Source organism: Daktulosphaira vitifoliae, unplaced genomic scaffold, assembly GCF_025091365.1.
Source record: "Daktulosphaira vitifoliae isolate Bord-2020 unplaced genomic scaffold, ASM2509136v1 Scaffold_5, whole genome shotgun sequence".
NCBI classification, from domain to species: domain Eukaryota; kingdom Metazoa; phylum Arthropoda; class Insecta; order Hemiptera; family Phylloxeridae; genus Daktulosphaira; species Daktulosphaira vitifoliae.
In genome coordinates, this window is record NW_026099576.1 from 5,225,044 (window position 1) to 5,247,196 (window position 22,153).

At 27.9% G+C, this 22,153-nt stretch overlaps 1 protein-coding gene across 9 annotated transcripts in view; it reads left to right on the forward strand.

Annotated features, from left to right (window-relative positions):
- LOC126908461 (uncharacterized) overlaps positions 1–22,153 on the forward strand; it is a 47,197-nt gene that overhangs the window by 15,666 nt on the left and 9,378 nt on the right. For 4 of the 9 annotated variants that reach the window (XM_050690544.1, XM_050690545.1, XM_050690547.1 and 1 more), the window contains 3 exons: positions 13,014–13,091; positions 14,117–14,194; positions 14,874–14,948. In XM_050690544.1, coding sequence (XP_050546501.1) covers positions 13,014–13,091; positions 14,117–14,194; positions 14,874–14,948 — 231 coding nt within the window. Of the gene's footprint in view, positions 1–11,130; positions 12,074–13,013; positions 13,092–14,116; positions 14,195–14,873; positions 14,949–15,483; positions 15,538–15,623; positions 15,810–22,153 lie in introns of those variants that run through there. The other 5 variants (XM_050690549.1, XM_050690553.1, XM_050690552.1 and 2 more) reach the window with 4 other exon arrangements.

The window sequence follows — 22,153 nt, forward strand, 5'->3', positions numbered from 1 at the left end:
AAGGGATTATTAAAAAATAGTATTACTCATAAAAAAATAATGTTGATCCATACACTTTTCAATATGTCATAGCATTATAAAGTTAAAAATGTAAAACATAAAATCGAGAATTTTAACACAATAATAGCATTCGGTAGCCATTTTCACCGTTTTTTTACAAAAATCGTATTTTTTTTATAAACTTTGATTTTTGTTTTCACCATGAAGATAAATAAAGTCCGAAATTTTTTTTCGCATAATAAATTAAATTACATTAGCTTTAATTTAAGATATATATAAAAGTGTCAGACTTTCCGGAACACATTCAAAATTAAAGTTTAAAAAATTAATTTTTTGTGAAAAATGTCATTTTGATTCCCCCCCTGTGCGCAAGTAAAGGGTCACATATAAAAAAAAATATACCAAATGAAAGGTAATGATATCATGCATCTATATAAAAAAGAATTATATTGATATGTTTATTTTTGAAAAAGTTATTGCACTTTTAAGTAAAAATTTAACATTTAGAGCAATTCTAAATAAACTAACTGCATGAGTTCACCTGTGCACAGCTACGTTAGGCATAATACGCGTAATCAGGAAGAAATAATTAGAGTATGGTGCCTTAACTATATTTTAATTATTTCCGTTTTATAGTCATCGTTGTCGACGCACTGCGATGGTCGATTGACGTTTAGGGTACTCGTGCAAGGCGGTACTCTACTGTTATGTGTCGATGGTACTCTGCGGATACCACGACATTTTAAGAGCTATTTGCGCAATATTCACAAATTAAACTACATGACGTAACGCATATAGTATTACTTGTTTAACCAGCATAGGTTACTCATGCAGTTAGGTTATAACGACATTTGATATAGTTTACACATGGTAGAGCTTCATACTCTGTTTATAATATTTTATTATTACAGTCCATTCACGAGTATTAACAAAAATTGATCAAAAATTCAAAGAACTTCAACTACAGCGAGATTTGATTCATACAAAATATATATTTCACATAACCTCTAACGTACGAAGTGACGTTTATCTTTTAATCCAGATGGACGTTTATGATAATCCCACAATAATTTCCGCAGAAAGGCTCAAAAATATGCAAAACAATGCTCATAGAACTGTGATGGTGTCACGTTTTCATAATCGTGAGAATTATTTTAATAAAATACAGACAGCACATCCGCTGCCTGAGACTGATGAATTAACAAATAATATTGATTTGCAAATTGGCAATAGTTCTAATTATTATAAAAACCCAATAGACCTGACCATCGTGGTCAGTCGACTCCAGTGCCTTATGTCATTCATCAGTCTCAGTACTCGGTTGTCGCTGTCCGACTTACTGTTTAAAGTAAAGTCTTTGTTTATTTCTTTTCTAACCTATATACTCTTTTCCTCGACATTTCAGAGTACTTGTGTCTTGCACTTCGTCTGCACCTCGTACTCTGTTATCTTTCCTCACCTGGTACGCCTAGTATTTGTGTCTTGCACTTCGTCTGCACCTTATACTCGGCTACCCCGTTCTCTCTTTGAAGTACTTGTGTCTTGCACTTCGTCTGCACCTCGTACTTCATTATCCTCTCCTAATAACTAAAGTACTTGTGTCTTGCACTTCGTCTGCACCTCATACCTAGGTGTTACTCTTATTCTCCCTTCCTATAACAACAGCCTTTCGACACCCACAGCTAACCCGGAGTGTCAGCCGAGCACGGTGACTGCTGTACGACAACACGCACGTGAATACCTAGACAGCATGCACCACCTCCTCATATTCATCTTCGTACATAGTTTCACATTTACCTTTTATCATTTACTTTTTACTGTGTTACGACAGAACTCCCAAACAAATCAGAATACTATAAATGTCTTCCTTGATCAATATAAATTGTTTCTTATAAACCATTTATATATAAGAAACAAGTTAAAAACTAAGCAAATACTTGTAGTTAACCTTGAAATCGACAATTCAATTTTTAAACCAAAAAAATAAATAAATTGAATATTGCACAGGTGTTCATTTTTCATATAAAAACTAAATAATAAAACAGTAAAATAATATGAGAGCTAATAACTCCAATAAGAAAACGGGATAAATGAAGAAAAATGACAATAAAAGACTGAAGGATGTTTATTTGTATAACTTATTATAAAAATAAGTTCATTAATTGCGGTGCAAGTGGTCTTTTTGTCGGCCTGCAGCAACAAAATAGTTTGCCACTTGCATAACGACTACATATAGTAGCAAAGGTCGCTATCATCTAGGCGAGGTGTCACATTTATCAGATATCATTACCGGACCACAGGTGGAATTTAATTTTAAGTTAATTAATAGTTTAATTAAAGTTTATATGTCGTTAGATATATATAAATTATTAAAACACTTCATAGTTTATTAACCACAACTATGATAATTGAAGTTGTATGTGGCTGATATGTGAAACATTCTGTAGACCTGATTATATTATGGAACAGGGATAAAATACACGCGAGTACTTAGGCTATTCATACAATAAAATAAATATTACATTTAAAATTTAAATACATTTCATTTTTATAAAAAAAATTAAGTTAAACATGGATAAAAATACAAATGTATCAAAAACCATGTCTACAATGAAAGGCAACAAAAATAAAGTAAAATAAAATACTTAAACAAAACTAAATAATATAACATCGCGGACGGCATTGGAACACATCTTTTAATGTTCATCGTAAATTAATGAAAAATGCTCGGAGTGGTCTATATACTTGCTCCTTAGCGTTGGCTAGAAGAAAGAGGAAACACGTGCTTTTCACACATAAATAAAATAAATTTAATTTATAATAAAATAAAAATAAAACTGAAATAAAATATTTAACAAAATACATAGTTCATTACATTACTATAATATATAAAAAAAAACGATACTCGGTCTTTGAAGAAACCCATTTGATAGTCTAGATACTTTATCGTAAAGAAACCAATCGCTGTTCGCCGTTGGTGGTTCTACTCCATCATTGAAAAAGATAGTATCAAGAAAAAAATAAACACGTGCATTCTAGCACAGTAAATAACAGAAGAACTTTTTCTTCCTTTTTTTTTTCTTGCTATTTGCCTCTCTTTTCTTCTTCTTCATCTTATCTGTCCTCTACCTGATAGGGGCGAGGATAACCGGGAGTTCGCCCGCTGTTGCGAAGAGTACATCTCACTTACGTCAGCCAGCTGCTCCGCCAACTCTTTGATGCCCCGCCGACAGTACCTCGTTGGACCAATTAATTGTTTTATTTGGTGTCCCGTTGTGGTTGAACAAATCAACCACCTTTATAGCTTTGGTTTCTTGGCTAGTACTGGCGCAGGTGTCGTCGGTATGGGAATGGCCAGTTGGGTAGAGTGTCTTCCAAGGTGATAACGAGGTGTATGAGCGTTGGGGAGATCTCTTTTCGTTTCAGGTACAAAGGGAATCGTCCTCAGATACAAAAATGTGAAAACAACAAAAAACTATCATTAAATTATAAGATTTTGAGCGGCATTTTACTAATTTTCTATTGCTAAATTTTAAGTGTTACACTTTTTTCTTTAAACAAATTTTCAAGGTATATTAAACAGATATATAACTATAAAATTAAAAACAATTTGTTTGAGATTAGGTCTCCCAACAAAAATAATGCACCTAGAATACGTGAATTTTTATAAAAGATATTTAGAGGCCTACATTGTAGGTCTCTAAATCCCAAGAAAATTTTTTAAATGTTTGAAATTTAATTGAAACATAGATTATACAATATCAAATTTGAAAATCATAATAAAATAATAATTATTATTTTATTGTGATTTTCAAATTGATAATTATCAAGCATTATTTTTAGACTTCTTCTTCTTAATCCTCGCCTTAATCCCAATTACTTGGGGTCGGCCACCCTTATCCTGAATTTCCACTTCAAATATCACATTCAATAGCATCCCTCCATCTATTTTTTAGTCTTCCTCTACCTTTTCTTCCTTCAACATTTATTTCTATAACTGTTCTTACAGTTTCCGATTCATCTCTCCTCATAACACTACCAAACCATCTAAGTCTTTATTCTTTCAACTTATCCACGATTGACGCTACACCTATACTCCCTCTTATATGCTCGTTCCTTATCTTATCTTCTCTAGTTACTCCAATCATCAATTTAAGGATTCTTCTACACTCATTCTCTGCTCTTCTTTCTTATCAACCACCCAACACTCTGAATCATACATCATAGCTGGCCTCACTACAGTCTAGTAGAATTTACCTTTCAGCCTCATTGGAGTTCTTTTATTGCATAAGACGACAGACGCTTCTCTCCACTTCAAACTATATCTTACATCCTTGTCAATACTTCCGCTCATTTGCACAAGTGATCCTAAATACTTAAAACTTTCCATCATTCCAATCACGTCCTCGCCACGTCCTTGTCACTGATATCCTCATTTCAACCACCACGTGTTCTTTTTTGTCAAACTCGTACTCTATATACTCTGTCTTACTTTTACTTATTCTTAAACCCTTTTCTTCAAAAGCTGATCTCCACACCTCTAGCCTTTAATTAATTTCCTCCCTATTTTATCCTATTAACACTATATCGTCAGCAAACAACATGCACCACGGTACTTCTCCTTGTATTTTTCTAGTAATTTCATCCATCACTATAGAGAATAAGTAAGGGCTTAAAGTAACCTGTTACTCCTCCTACGCTTTTTACTCTGGTACAAGTGCCATCATACTGTTACGTCGCTATTTAGGGGTTGAGCCTAAATTCCCGTCAGCAGTATTCTAAGGAACCAACGGGAGATAGCTGGTTAGGCTATATCTACCTTAAGTACTGAGGTTTCCTATTTAATTTATATTCCCTTAGAGGAACTACCAGGGGTCGCACTACAATATATATATATAAAACACTCTTGGTTAACAACGATATAAATATTTATTAAGTGATTGACATATTAAATAGATAATACAACCTGCTGGACACCTAGAGATGATATAATCCAACAGGGAGCTGATGGCGACATACACACACACACACACGCTATATACGTGTTAGAAAAGTTAAGTTAATTATAAAACAAGAGTAGTGATCGCAATGATGGTAAAAGGTCAACTGTCGATAGGGATATCTTATTATGGCACGTTGGCCGTGAATTGCGAAAGTGTTTATGTATGCAGTTCGCCCACCTGTTCGTATTGTTGTATATCACTGTGTTAATTATATATATATATGTCTATTAAACGGTACAATGATGTTATGGGAGACAGAGATATGGGCACATGCAAATGTGATCGTATCAATACATATCTTTCATTATATTAATGTACCTTTTCGGGACTGCTTTTCTCATTAATGACCACTTTAAAACCTCTCTCGGCTAATATTAAATAATATATTTTTTATAACAAAGTGATCAAAATTCAATCAGTTTTATTAAACATCTCAAAAATAATTGATATTGTGAGAAAAACGAGAAAACTCGGTTATATCGATGTCATTGATGAACCCTAATAATTAGTTTATATTCATAAACTATACTTTTTGTTGAATGGAATAGGTTATGTAATTAAAAGATTTAGAAATTATTCGTAATATAATAGTATTTAATATAAAATGTTAAAACATATAATATAAGAGATGTACAATGGCAACGGGACACTTTACTCGATAGACGGTGAAACTACGACTAAACTGTAAACATGTATACAATAGGCTGCATTGAGTAAAACAACATAATCGTAAAAGGAATGTGTCCCTTTGACCTTGTACTGTACTAACATAAGTAAAAATACATTAAACTGTTATCTTAAATAATATAACTGTACCCAGTGTGTTGTTTAATAATATCAACACTTCCCCTTAAACAATACACCCGTACATAGTTAATTAAAAAATTATAAATCTATATATCTAATTCCTAACATTTCTCTGAGTTCTTGAAATCTTGTTCGTGGTGTTGTCTTGGTCAAGATGTCAGCTAACTGCTCTTTGCTGGTCACATACTCCAGTGAAAACATCCCTTCATTGAACTTCTCACGAATATAATGATAACGAACATCTATATGTTTAGTTCGTTTATGGAATTCTGGATTCTTCACCAATTTTATGGCACTTTGATTGTCCGCGTACAAAACAGGTGTNATTTGATTGTCTGCGTACAAAACAGGTGTCTCTCCCTGTATTTCCAGAAGATCACTTGTTAGTAGCGTCAACCAAGTTAATTCCTGGACTGCTTGACTCAGTACCATGTATTCAGCCTCAGTAGTTAAGAGTGCTACTGATTTTTGCCTTTGTGAACACCATGCTACTATTCCATTAGTCATCATGAAAATGTATCCTGATGTTGATCGTCTAGTTGTTGTATCACCAGCATAGTCTGCATCACTATAACCATGTAACTTAAGTTTCACCCTAGAATGAAAAAATAAACCATAGTTATAGGTTCCTTTTAAATATTTTAAAATACGTTTCACCGCATTCCAATGTATTATAAGAGGCTTTTCTAAATAGCGACTGACAAGATTTACAGCAAATGTTATATCAGGCCTTGTGATCTGACTTAGATATAACAAACTTCCTACTGCTTCTCTGTATGGAACTTCCCCTGCTTGTAATGATTCAGATAAATTTGCATCTAATGAGTGTTGTGGATCTGCAGGAATGCATAGGGCGTTGGATTCAGCCATATTGAATCTCTCCAAAACGCGTTGACAGTATAATGACTGATGTATAAATATTGACCCATCTGATCTCTGATCAATTTCAATACCCAGAAAATGATTAAGTTCACCTGATTTTGTCTCAAAGTTGCTCATCAGGTACTTCACCATCATGTCCACCTGCTCATCATTTGTTGCTGCTATAATCCCATCATCTACAAAAATAGCTACAATCATTAATTGTTCATTTTTATTACTTACAAATACACAGGGATCTGCCTTTGTTTCTTTTAGATCAAATTTTAACAACAAATTTTTAAATTTTGTATTCCAGCACCTGGGTGCTTGTTTTAATCCATACAAGCTTCGTTGAAGTTTGCAAACTTGTTTAGTTCCATCTTCATAACCTTTTGGCTGGTTCATGTAAATCTCTTCTTCAAGATCACCATATAAAAAGGCTGTTTTAATATCAAATTGTCTGAGTTTTAATTTTCTGGCTGCTGCTATTGCTAGCAGTACTCGTATAGAGTCATACTTTACAACTGGACTAAAAGTTTCTTGAAAATCAATTCCATGCACTTGTGCATAGCCTTTTATAACTAGTCTGGCTTTAAATCTATCAACTTCTCCATTTTTCTTGAGTTTGGTTCGATATACCCAGCCATAATTAAGTACTTTTTTATTTGTTGGTATATTTACTAATTTCCAGGTTTAATTTTTTTTTAATGACAACATTTCTTCATCCATTGCTTCTTTCCAATCTTCTGAATTTTCTTGTGTCATAGCTTCTTCATATGTAACTGGATTATCACACATTGAATAAAATGTTTCTGTTCTATACCTTACTGGTTTTTCTATATTTTGTCTATCTCTAAGTCTCATTTTTAATTGCTCATGAGTCTGATCTGCTGATTGATCAAGTTCATCCATATTTTGTTTTCTTTCAACATTATTCTCATCATTAATGTTATTTTCTTCACTTTCAACCACCATTTCTGAATTTATTTCTTCATCTTCTTTTCTAATTTTGATTTCTATTTCCATAGATTCTTTGAATATAATATCTCTGCTTAAGGAAACTTCTTTTCCATCAAAGCATATGCGACATCCTTTAGTTTCTTCTGAATACCCAACAAATATTCCTTTTCTCCCTTTTTGATCCCATTTTCTACGTTTTTCTTTTGGTATATGAACATAAACTTCACTACCAAATACTTTAAAATTGCTTATATTGTGACTTTTATTATACCATAATTCATAGGGCGTTTTTTCTTTGTTACCTGAATTTAACGTACGATTCAATACATATACAGCTGTATTTACCGCTTCAGCCCAAAGATTTTTTGACAAATTTTTACTGTATAACATAGTTCTAGCTGCTTCTACTATTGTACGCATTGTTCTTTCCGCTTTACCATTTTGCTGTGGTGTATATGGTACACTGGTCTCATATTTTATATCAAATTTATTCAAAATAGCTTTGACTTCANATTTTATATCAAATTTATTCAAAATAGCTTTGACTTCATCATTCTTATATTCCAAATCACAATCAATTCGTAAAGTAAGAACTGATATATTTAACTGATTTTTCACTGTATTTAAAAATAATTCAAACTTCTCTTTTACTTCTGATTTTTGTTTCATAAAATATATATATGTATACTTAGAGTAATCATCTTTGAATATAACAAAGTATCTTTTACCACCAAGAGAATTTTCTTCCATGGGTCCACAAACATCACTGTGAATTATCTGACCTGGTTTTGTTGTTTTGGTACTGCTCAGTGTAAATGGTTCTCTGTGTTGTTTACCATAAATGCAAGCTTCACAGAAAAATTTGTTTTCCATATCTGTGAATTGAATACCCATATGCCTTAGGTAATTTCTAACATATTGAACATTCTGATGACCTAGTTTTTCATGCCACTGTTGTAATGTAAGAATTTTTTCAGCAATATTCACTTGATCTATCTCTTGCGAAATCCTTGTTTTAAAAATCATCGAAAACAATTTATTCTCACGAATTCCAACAGCAACTGTACTATTTCCTCTTTTAAATGTACAAACATTTTTGTCTGTTATCATTATTATACCTTTATCAAGGCACGCTCCACATGAAAACAAATTTACTTTGAGTTCAGGTACATGTAAAACATTTGACAAATAACTGTCAACCCATTTTTCGCCAATTTTTGCTTGAACATATATATTACCTTTACCAATAGCCATAATATATTTACCATCACCAATACGTACTGGCAACTGAATCTTGAACGACTCATAAGTTCTGAACCACTCTCTTCTACTGGTCATGTGATCACTTGCACCGGAGTCCACATACCATTTATCAAAATCACTAATTTTGCTCACCATTGAATTAACGCCTATTAGTGAATTACCAGAATTCGATTCGTTTTTATTCTTTCCGTCTTGTTCTTTCTTCAAAATCCAGCAATCACGTTTCCAATGACCTGGTTTCTTACAAAAATTGCAAATTCCTGGTTTTCTATCATTATTTTGTTGATTTCCAAATTTTGAATATTTTTGTTTTTGCGTTCTAAACAATTTTTTCGCCGCAAATGCACTATTTTCACCATTATTTTTCTGGATTTCATGGCCATTACTTTGTCTTGTTTCCTCTACCATAAGTCGGGATGTCAAGTTTAACAATGTTTTGTTCTCAGATGATATAGAATCCCATGCACTATAAAAATATTTATAATTTTCTGGCAAGGTCATAAGAATTTTGGTTATAAGCATTGAATCGGATATTGGTTCACCTAACTGTTTTAATTGTTTACTCAAGTTTTCTAATTTTGATATATGTTGTGCCATATTATCATTTTTATCCATAACATAACTATAAAATTTTTGCTGAATCAATGTAATTGATGTATCAGACTTTTGTTCATATACACTCAGTAATTTATTCCACATACCTTTTGCTGTGTCACAGTTCATTATATAATCTAATGACTGCTCATCTACTGACATAACTATAAAACGTTGAGCCTTAGCATCTGTCATTAACCATTTTTGCTGCACTTGTTCTAAACGCAATTGTGCTTCTTTGTCTGTTTCTGTATCATGTTTTATAATTTGAATTGGATATTCATAACTTCCATCTATTTCAGAGAACAACACATCATATGATTTTAATATTACCGTCATTTGAAATTTCCATTTTGCCCAATTTTCACTGCCGTTTAGTTTGTTAATTTTTATAGATTCGTTTTCCATGATAACGAATTTCCTGTACACTGTCTGCACACAATAAAAAATTACAATAATATTTAATACGATCGACGCACTTACTACGCGAACGCACTTTAAATTTCACGATTAATTATATTACTAAAAAAACATCTAAATATTGAGTACTGGGTACTGGGCCCATAACCTGTTGAATGGAATAGGTTATGTAATTAAAAGATTTAGAAATTATTCGTAATATAATAGTATTTAATATAAAATGTTAAAACATATAATATAAGAGATGTACAACGGCAACGGGTCACTTTACTCGATAGACGGTGAAACTACGACTAAACTGTAAACATGTATACAATAGGCTGCATTGAGTAAAACAACATAATCGTAAAAGGAATGTGTCCCTTTGACCTTGTACTATACTAACATAAGTAAAAATACATTAAACTGTTATCTTAAATAATATTACTGTACCCAGTGTGTTGTTTAATAATATCAACACTTTTCAATAAAGAAACACTAATTAGGATAGAATTAAGGAATAAGGAGTAATGTGGTTTTTGTAATTATGCATCCATTTCTTAGAAATAACATAATCTAAAAATTTGCATCGAAGCGTTTATAATTACATGAATTTTAATCACTATATATAAAATAATTCATTATATAATAACATTGAATGGTATCGGATATCAATCGATTCGGTTATAGCTTATTAAAATTGTTCCACAAATATATATTTTCTTTGCAGACAAATAAAATAAATTCGGTTTTCTTTGTATTTTTTTATTTTTAAATCGGTGTAGAAATCGGTGTTATATTATATTTATAATATTTTGTAATCTCATATTAATGTTTACTTTTGTATAACTACTGTATTAAATAATAGAATAGTTTGGGTACAATTCTCTGATAAATAATACTAAAATTGTTAAATATAATTATTCATCAATCAGAATATACATCTGAAATAGAAAATAACAATAAGTGTCATACTTTATTTATAGAATAGAAAAACATCTTTACAGCAAATTATTAAATACAATTTTATAAAGCGTAAAATAAACTACAACAGTATTTTAATATTAAAATTTGACTTTTTCTGTATTGACATAAAATCAAAGAAATTTACAAAATTATACTTGTATAACCTCATTGTCAAAAATGTAATAAACCATATATTAATATAATTATATATCTTGCGATGATCTAATAAGTAAAATTAATAAAATCATATATTTAACTTAAAATATTGTAAGGAAAAATTTTCGAGTTTTCATTTCAGTATGTTATTAAAGTGTTCAGTTTAATAATTATTTTACGATTTTATAAAAAAATGTCGCCAATACGATTTCTTTATTTCAGTTTATATTTAATTTGTATTGTCGGATTTTCTAAACCAGAAAAAAATTCTAAAAAAAATGCCGAAGTGTTAACCAATCTTTTAACTAATAACAAGTGGAAAAATTTGAATGACGTGAATGAAGTTTTTTATTATACCAAAGTTTTCACCTTAAATACAATCTATGAAAGTTGTATTGACTCAATTAATTGCAATAATAAATTACGAGCTGCTACTCTTATACTTGGTTGTTCGTATGTTAAAGATTTAAAGACATTTTATTTTATGTTTTCACATTTCAATAATTATTGTTTAGCAGTCTACAACCGACGAGGTTTTGAAACTTATGCTTATAATTGCACTAAAAATTTATTGAAATCAATTAATAAATTATATTCATTGCTTAAAATAATGCAAGGAGCATTAAAAGCTTTAGACATATTACATACTAATTCCTGGAACATATGTAGGAGACATGATTTTTTATTCATTCGTTTGCTTTCTGATTTACAAAAGAACCATGAATATTTCAAAGATACTCATTTATTTGATAACTCGATGATCACAATAGAATCATTTAATAGTATATCTAATTTTTTAGACAATAAGCTGCCTTTAATCAATAAAAAAAGTTCATTTTGTGCATATATTTCTTATAATTTAAATGAGATGTGGCAAGAATGGGTTATTGAATATAAAACTATAGTTAAAAAATCCAACCTAACCCAACTTTTTTTCTTTGAATATTTAAATAAAAAGTTACATGAAAAAATTAAGCATATAATGTTTGACAAATTTATTGACCTTGGTTTCAAATACGATTTATCAGCCCATAGGATTGTTGTACCAAAACAATTAAATTCTGGTATGTTCAGTATTTTAGAAAAAATTAATAATTTTTTACTGATTAAGAAAGTATTTTAAATTTCAAATTTTTCTAAATGATACGCCAAAAGATCACAAATCGTGTCTAGTTGAATATATTATCCTCAAAAATGTAAATATTTTTTTCATTCTCGGTAAATGGTTGAAATCCTCCAAAACATATCGATTTTTAAAATGAGTAAATTTTGACAATTTTTTCTTAAAACTGGCATAAATTTTAAATGAACCAAATTTTTTTTTAACTAAAACCATAAGTATTTCCTTTTTGCTTTTTTCGTTATTCTATAATAACTTTTTTTTTGATAAATTAATTCATCTGAATAATAAACTGTAAATCAAAAATATCTAAAAAATTTAATTTTTATAAATATAATAAAAATTGATCAGTTGTAACAATATTTAAAATTAAAATTATATTTGAATTGAAATACTATATTTAACAAATATAGTATTTCACAAATACTAATTGTTTTAGTATGTGTGATTTGTATGTATAATATTGTTTCTGAAATAAGTATCCGTGATTTTTTAATAATTATTCTGGGTTTTGTGTGTGAAATATTTTAATATTTTTCAGTGTTAAATTAATATAATATTAATTTTAGATATTTGAATTATTTTTTGATAAATTAAGCTATATGAATGAAAAATTGTAAATCAAGATTATCCAACAAAAATTATTTGTATAAATATAATAAAAATTGATTATTTTTGGATAACATTATTTAAAATTAAAATTGCATTAAAACTAATATCATATATTTTACACAAATATTATAATATAGTTTCCGAATAAGTATCTGTGACTTTTTTGTAAATTTTTAATATTTTTTAGTGTTCAATTAATATAATTTAATTTTAGATATTTGTATATGATTTAATGTCAAATAATAATGATTACTTTCTATTAATACTTTTAGATAATAATACAAATTATGGATTTACCGATGAGATGACTGCACTAATACAAAATGAATCTAAGGATGATACTAAACAAAGTAAGCTATTGTATAGATTCAGAGAGAATAATTTATCAAGAATCACTTAATTAATCGAAAAATAAAAATAATGTTTCCTTTTGTTTTTTGGTTTTATCTAGGTAAATGTTTTTTCAATTTATTAATCATAAAAAGTTTTGTATGTTCATTTCTTCTTCAAATAGAAGTATGAGGGAAATCAGGCATTTATAAAATACAATTTGAAAGTTGAAATAAATGTTATGTAGGACTAACAAAAAGAAATATAGTAGTCAGGTTTACAGAGCACTTAAAAAACATTAAAAATCAAGAAGTTGAGAAATCTCCAGTGGCTGGACATTTATTAACACATAATCACTTTATGAAAATCATAAAAATAATTACAAAGAGAGTAATATTAGGGAGATAATAGAAATGTTTAAAAATAGAAACAATTTAATTAGTTGTGATCTTGGCCCACTGAAAAGTTCATTATTAAAAATGTGTTAACTGACAAAATGTGATATTATTACTTAGTTATGACGTCACTAGGTGATAAGGTTGATAATGATAACATTGTTTCCGAAATACGTATCCAAACTTTTCAGAATTTTTTATGGTTATAAGTTTATTATTTTATAGTTTTTAGATTAATAATATTTTTAATATACTTTTAATTTTATTTAATATTATAATTTACCAGTATAAAATAGTTTAAGGAGTTTTATACTATTTATTTGTTTTTGGTAATTATAGGTTTATTTCGTTATTTTGATAAATTAATTTATCTGAATAATAAACTGTAAATCAAAAATATCTAAAGAAGTGTATTTGTATAATTATAATAAAAAAGTACTAATGTAGCTTATATTATTTCAAATTAAAATTATATTAAAACTAATATAATATGTTTAACACAAATACTATAATATTGATTTCGAATAAGTATTTGCGACATTTAAATATTTTTAATATTTTTTAGTGTTAAATTAAATAATTATAATTTTAAGTATTTGTATACGATTTCATTTTAAATAATAAAGATTAATTTCTTTTGACACTTTTAGATAATAATATAAATTATGCACTTATCGATGAGATGATTGCACTAATACAAAATGCATCTAAGGAAGATACTGAATTAAGTAAGCTTTTGTATAAATACAGACAAAATAATTTATCATGAATCATTTAATTAATCGAAAAATAAAAGTTATGTTTTTTTTTTTTTCAATTTATTAATCATAAATATTTTTTTTATGTTCATTTCTCATAAAATATTTTTCGATTAATTAAGTGGTTCAAGGTAAAGCGTTAATTTCTAAAAATCTAATTTATGTTTTGATATATAATATTATTCGATTTTTGTAAATGGTTATGATGATTCTTAGATGACGATATGTAGAATAGGTAGAAATATTACTTGATACATTGAATCCAAAAAAATATGTTAAATTTAGTAAAAATAATGCATTATTAATTCAAACAACTCATAGAAAATAACGTCGGAATGTATTTCTATTTTACATTCTTAAAAAGCGTTAATTTGATAGATGTTTCAGCTTGTTAGACATTCGGAAACCTTTTCAAAAATTGAGTGAAAAAAATTATATGTGGTCGTAAATGGTCTCTTTAATAATTTTATATTGAATATAAAAAATAAAAAAACGAAAATATCAACTGAAACTATTATTAAAATCGTACAAAATAATTATTTATTTTATTTAATTGCTTAAAAATCATTTTAGTATATAATAATTTTAAAATTTTGTAATTTGCAATTAATACTTGCTAATTATATTTGATAACAATTTGTAACTATAGCAATCAGTAATGAAGAATTAGAAGTTCCGGTTGAAAATCCTGGAATGCCAGAAACAATAAACTTCTTTCCAGGAGGTAAAATATTTTAAATACAATTTATTTTATAATAAAAATTGTATAATGAATCATATTAGCATATTTTATGGTAATATGAAATAAAACTAAAAATAGATACAGGAAAAAAATGTAATTTTTTTTCATGAGTTTTTTATGTACAATATATTTAAGGATTTTATATTTTTATTTAGAATTTTCTTCATATTTCAAAAAATAATTAGCTAACCAGAATCTAAAATATTTTAAAATATAAAATATAAAATATTTTGTATACAATTTATTTTATAATTAAAATTTTATAGCATATTTTATAAAACAAAAATAAAAATATATAGATAAATAGAGGAAAATAATGTAAATTTTTTTTTCGTGATTATTATAAGTACAGTCTATTTAGGGGTTTATATTTTTAATTAGAATTTTCTTCAAATATCGAAAAATAATTAATTAACCAAAATTATATTATGAATATTGTACATTATTGATTTCAAGTTCACATACATAATAAATAATTATAACTAACATGATTTTGACTATTTTAATAATAAATTAGAAGTTCCATCTGGAGATCCTAAAACGCCAGAATTAATAGACTTTTTTGAACAAGGTAAAAGGACTATTTAACGATTTGTAATAATAGTTTTTAACTATTATAAATACTTTATTAACGTAATGTTTGTATTCTTTATCTAGGATTGAACCCTGATACTATAGAAGATACTATAGAACCAATGGACATTGATAAAAAAAAAATAACTATGTTTAATTTTTTATAAATAAACATTACTCATCAGTAAATATAAAAACTAATGATAAATGTCCTATTTTTTTCTATGTTAATATATATATCTCAATAAAATTTTAATTACATTTTGTTTATCTATGTTGTATTTATTGAATTGTCTTAAATACTCTTGTATAAAATAGTCATAAGTTCTTGAAAAACTAAAATAATATAAAAGTATGTAGAAAAATTTTTTCAGTTTTAAAGAAAAATCATTATAGTCCATGCTCTATTTCAGGCAGCTTTGCTATATATATAAAAAAAAAACTAAATGGCTCTTTTAGTGTTGATTTTTAGCTTCAATGTGCAGATAAAAACGACAATTATTCATAAAGAGAAATGATACATGATACACGATACACACACTAGATGATAACAAACATGATGACAGTATGACCAATTATGTAACAAAAACGATTGAAGGATTGAAGTTAATTAATAGTTTAATTAAAGTTTATATTTCGTGAGATATATATAAATTATTAGAATACCTCGAAGTTTATTAACCGCAGCTATGTGTGATGGTGTCACGTTACCATTATTGTGAGAATTATTTTAATAAAATACAGACAGCACATCCGCTTCTTGAGACTGATGAATTAACAAATAATATTGATTTGCAAATTGGCAATAGTTCTAATTATTATAAAAACCCAATAGACCTGGCCATCGTGGTCAGTCGACTCCAGTGCCTTGTGTCATTCATCAGTCTCAGTACTCGGTTGTCGCTGTCCGGCTTACTGCTTAAAGTAAAGTCTTTGTTTTTTCCTTTTTAACCTATCTACTCTCTTCCATAACATTTCAGAGAACTTGTGTCTTGCACTTCGTCTGCACCTCTTACTTCTTTATCTTCTCTTATACCCAAAGTATTTGTGTCTTGCCTTCGTCTGCACCTCATACCTAGGTTTTACCCTTATTTCCTTCCTATAACAACAGCCTTTCGTCACCCACAGCTAACCCGGAGTGTCAGCCGAGCACGGTGACTGCTGTACGACAATACGCACGTGAATACCTAGACAGCAGGCACCACATCCTCATATTCATCTTCGTGCACATAACCTTTTACATATACTCATTTCATTTTATTGTGTTACGACATATGATAATTGAAGTTGTATGTGACTGATATGTGAAACATTCCGTAGACCTGATTAGATTAAAGAACAGGGATAAAATATACGCGAGTACTTAAGCTATTCATACAATAAAATAAATATTACATTTAATTTAATTGTTATAAAAGAAAATTAAGTTAAACATGGATAAAAATACGAATGTATCAAAAACCATGTCTATAATGAAAGGCAACAAAAATAAATAAAAATAAAATACTTAAACAAAACTATATAATATAACATCACGGACGGCATTGGAACACATCTTTTAATGTTAATCGTAAATTAATGAAGTTATAATTTTAATTATATTTATTCCTTTTTATCGCTTTATCTAGCGGTCAGCGGCGAAAATAATAATTTTTTGAGACCGCTGTCTCAGAAAAAGTTTTATTCGAGCAAACTCTTGCGCGATGAGAAATAAATAATCAGACATAACAAAAAAATTATAAACGGTGCACTTTCGATTTTGTGACGTTACAAGCCTAACATCTAGAATTTCTTAGTTTTTTTAGTAAAAATGTTAAATTTCCCTTATAGGTCGCAAATAAAAAACAAAATATTTGCATAATCTTGAAATGATAGCGATATACCAAGTTTGTTCTTGTGATCGGCTGCATAAAAATACAAATATTATAAATTAAAAAATTAGTACAATTTTCTCTAATGATTATTAAGTCATATAACAATTTACTATATTCTGATATCAACTACAAGGTATCAATTAATAACTTTAAGATTTAGGTGCTTCGTTACTACCCAAAAAATTAAAAAATTGGCCATTTTTACTGAAAATTGTGTGATATATTACTTAGGAAATTTTAACAATTTGAAACTATCATATGTTATAATTATGTTATTAGAAATTATGGAATTGTAACAGAATAGTCTTCGAAATCCCAGGTCTAAATTTATATAGTACTTATATGATTCGTTTAGAAAACTTTTTTATTTATTGATATATTTATTTATTTTCAGAGTTTAGAACATTCATTTATAACATGGATGCATTTACACTATCATTCATTAAAAACAAAATTGAATGAATTCTTGTTCACACTCACTAGAAATTAATATATTCATGATAACATTATATTGATTGAATAATATATCATATATTATAACTTTTTATTCTAACTTAAAAAAGTTAACTGTTATTAATTTTAGCTTCGATGCAAATCTGAGAAGATAGTGATTTTACTATGATGTTTTTTTTTTTTTTATGTGTCTGTTACCACTTTTTTCAGCTCTCACTGAACCGATTTCTTTCAACAATACGTCAAAAGATTACAAATCGTATCTAGTTGAAGACTTTACCCTTAATTAATTATCCACCAATTTCTTAGAATTAAACACTATCTACAGATTTGCATCGAAGCGTTTCTTATGATAGTGATTTTAATCACTGTCAGATTAAATCTATACTGAACCCAACTATGCCACGTCCCCACTGTGCAGGTTTTTTTTTATGCCTTTTGCCACTTTTTCTCAGCTCTCCCTGACCGATTTCGTTCAACAATACGTCAAATGATCACAAATCGTATCTAGTTGAAGACATTACCAATAAAAATTGAAAATTTTTCCCTCGTTCCTTGCTAATGGTGGAAATCTTAATTACAAAAATTACAAATTTAATGATCGGTAAATTTAGACATTTTTTTTAAAAATTTTTAAAATCTTTTTAAAACTTCCATAATATTTTCAAAAATCAACATTTTAACAAATTTTTTTTTATATATAAACCTTAGATATATTCCTTTCATTTGATATCATTTTTTTTGAAAATCAACACTAACTTGCTCAAGGGGGGGGCGATTTAAAATAGTAACTTTTTTACATAAACTAACTTTTTTAACTTAACTTTTGAAAATGTTTCGGAAATACTGCGTCCTTTAAACATATACCAAATAAAAGTTTATGTTATGTACTATAAAATGAAAAAAAAAAATTGTCCCGACACTTCATCTTCTGCATGCAAGCGGCTGCCGTAGTTAAAAAAAATGATATTTTTGTGTTAAAATTTTCAATTTTTGATTTCAACATTAAAATGCTATAACTTTTCGAAAAATGTATGTATCAACTCAATTTTTTTTTCTAAATACATTATAAGTACATCTTTTATTTGACATACATTTTATTAAAATTGGACAATTTCCCCAAATATTAACAAAAACAAAATAATATTTTTTTATATTGAAACCTTAGGTAATTTTATTTCATTTGAAATCATTTTTTTTTGAAAATTTAACAATTATTCTATTCACCGGGAGGGATTTAAATAGCAATACAGAAATATTCACAGTTTTATTTAATCTTAAATTTGAACTTATATTATATTATGTATAGTGTACTATGAAAAAAAAAATTCGAAATATACATTTTCTTTTTGGTGAAAATGGCTACCGTATTCAAAAATATGCTATTTTTGTATTAACATTCTAGGTTTTGTATTATATATTATTTTAAAATATCTTACAAGGGGAATACATTGACTTTCATGATTATTCAGGATCAAGTATTATGATATCTGACAGTGATTAAAATCACTATAAAAAAAAACGCTTCGATGCAAATCTTTAGATAGTGTTTAATTTTAAAAAATTGGTGGATTATACCAAAAGCAACATGATCTGCTAGTTTGTTATTAATATACTGATTCAGATAACGTATGTCGAATGAAAAAGAGATTATTAAAAAATATTATTTCTCATAAAAAAATTATGTGAATCCATACATTTTTCAATAAATTACATCATTATAAAGTTAAAAAAATAAAATCGAGAATTTTCACACAATAATAGCATTTGGTAGCCATTTCACCATGAAGACAAAATGAAGTCCGAAATTTTTTTTTTTTGCATAATAAAGTACATTACATTAGCTTTAATTTAAGATATATATAAAAGTGTCAGACCTTCCGGAACATTTTCAAAAGTTAAGTTGAAAAAGTTAAGTTGAAAAAGTTAATTTTTTGTAAAAAAGTTGTCATTTTAAATCCCCCCTTGTGGGCAGGTTAAGGGTTAAATTTATGACAAATATATACCAAATGTAAGGTAATGATTTTATGCATCTACATAAAAAAGAGTTATATTGATATGTTCATTTTTGAAAAAGTTATGGCACTTTTAATTAAAAAAATTGAAAAAATTTCGAAAATTAGCGATTTTTAAATTTGTAATTTTTTTGGAGGTTTCCTCCATTTACGGGGAACGAGGGAATTTTTTTCAATTTTTGAGGGTAATGCCTTAGACTAGATACGATTTGTGATCTTTTGACGTATCATTGAAAGAAATCGGTTCGGTGAGAGCTGAGAAAAAGTGGTAATAGACACAAAAAAAAAACACATCTTAGTAAAATCAATACCTTCTCAGCTCCGCATCGAAGCTAATAATTGAGTAAGAGTTATTTATTTATTTATTTACTTGTTTGAACTTACTCAATACTAACTAGACTCTTATCCTATCAATGGGGTACAGGTATGCTTATATTTTTCATTTTGTGTCAGTTTATTACTTATTAACTATAGTTCGAATCTTACTATTAATACTTAGTTTGTATTTTTGCTGTGATGCAAATCTGAGAAAGTATGAATATAACTATGATGTGTCTGTTATCACTTTTGCTTAGCATTCACAGAACCGATTTCTTTCAATGATACATCAAAAGATCTCTAATCGTATTTAGTCGAAGACATAACCCACAAAAATTGAAAAAATTCTACTCGTTCTCCATAACGAAATATCCAATAAAATTACTAATTAAAAAATCGCAAATTTTCGACATTTTTTCAGTTTTTTTATTTAAAACTACCATAACATTTTGAAAAATAGATGAATATAAAGAATTTTTTTCTTATAAAAAGAAGAATCCTTCTTAGCACAGAGGGGATTGAAAATGACAATTTATACACAAAATATTTTTTTTGTGTGTGTCTGTTACCACTTTTTTCAGCTCTCATTGAACCGATTTCTTTCAACGATACGTCAAAAAATCACAAATCGTATCTAGTTGAAAACATTACCCTTACAAATTGAAAAATTTTCCCTCGTTCATCGCAAATGGGAGAAATCTCCAAAAAATCACTAATTTTCGACATTTTTATTACTTAAAACTGCCATAACATTTTTAAAAATGACTAAATTAATAAATGACAACAAATAATTTACTTTTTCAACTTAACTTTTGAAAGTATTCCGGAAACTGACACTTTTATATATATCTTAAATTAAAGATAATGTTATGAATATTCTATTATGGAAAAAAAAATTTTTGGACTCCAATTTGTCTTCACGGTGAAAATAGTTATCAAATGCTATTTTTGTGTGACAATTCTTGATTTTATATTTTACATTTTAAACATTATAATGCTATAACTTTTTGAAAAGTTTATGGATCAATACAATTTTTTTATGAAAAATAATATTTCTATCCCTTTTTCATTCAACATACTTTATCTTATCAATATATAAATAAGGAAATAGCAGATCATGTAGCTCTTGTAATAATCCACCATTTTTTTAAAATTAAGCACTATCTAAAGATGTGCATCAAAGCGTCTTTTATGATATTGATTCTAATCACTGTCAGATATCATTATACATGACCCAACTATGTTACGTTACCACTGTGCCAATAGTGCTTGGCTTTTTATCTTAATACTATATTTCATAATATAGTCTAATACGAAAAATGTCAATAAATTCATCAAGCACTATTTTTAGGCTAATATCAAATAATATATATTTTATAACAAAGTCACCAAAATTCAATCAGTTTTTTTATAAACATGTTTTTCTGACTATCACGATATCTCAAAAATAATTGATATCGTGGGAAACTTTGATATATCGATATCATTAACGATCCCTAATAATTTGTATATATTCATAAATTATACTTTTAAATCAAGGAAACACTAATTAGAATAGAATTAATGAATTAGGAGTTGATGATGTTTTGTGATTATGCACCAATTTCTTAGAAATAACTATCTGAAGAATTGTATTAAAGCGTTTATAATGACAGTGATTAAAATCAATTTTAGATATCATACATACTTGTTGGTATTCCACCGACTCAAATACACTTATTGGTCGGGGCACCACCCAGTATTTTCGCCTAAGTGGACACTACTTGCTTTTACTTAACTAAAGGAAACAATATTCTTTGACAACACAAATGTTAATTTTATTATTATTAAATACCACAATACATAAATTAATCTACCATTAGCACACAACTATAGTTTATATGCAACCTGGTTACTTCAGTTCTTCGTAGACCAAGACCAGACACGTTTCCTTACACCATAAACTCGTGGATGG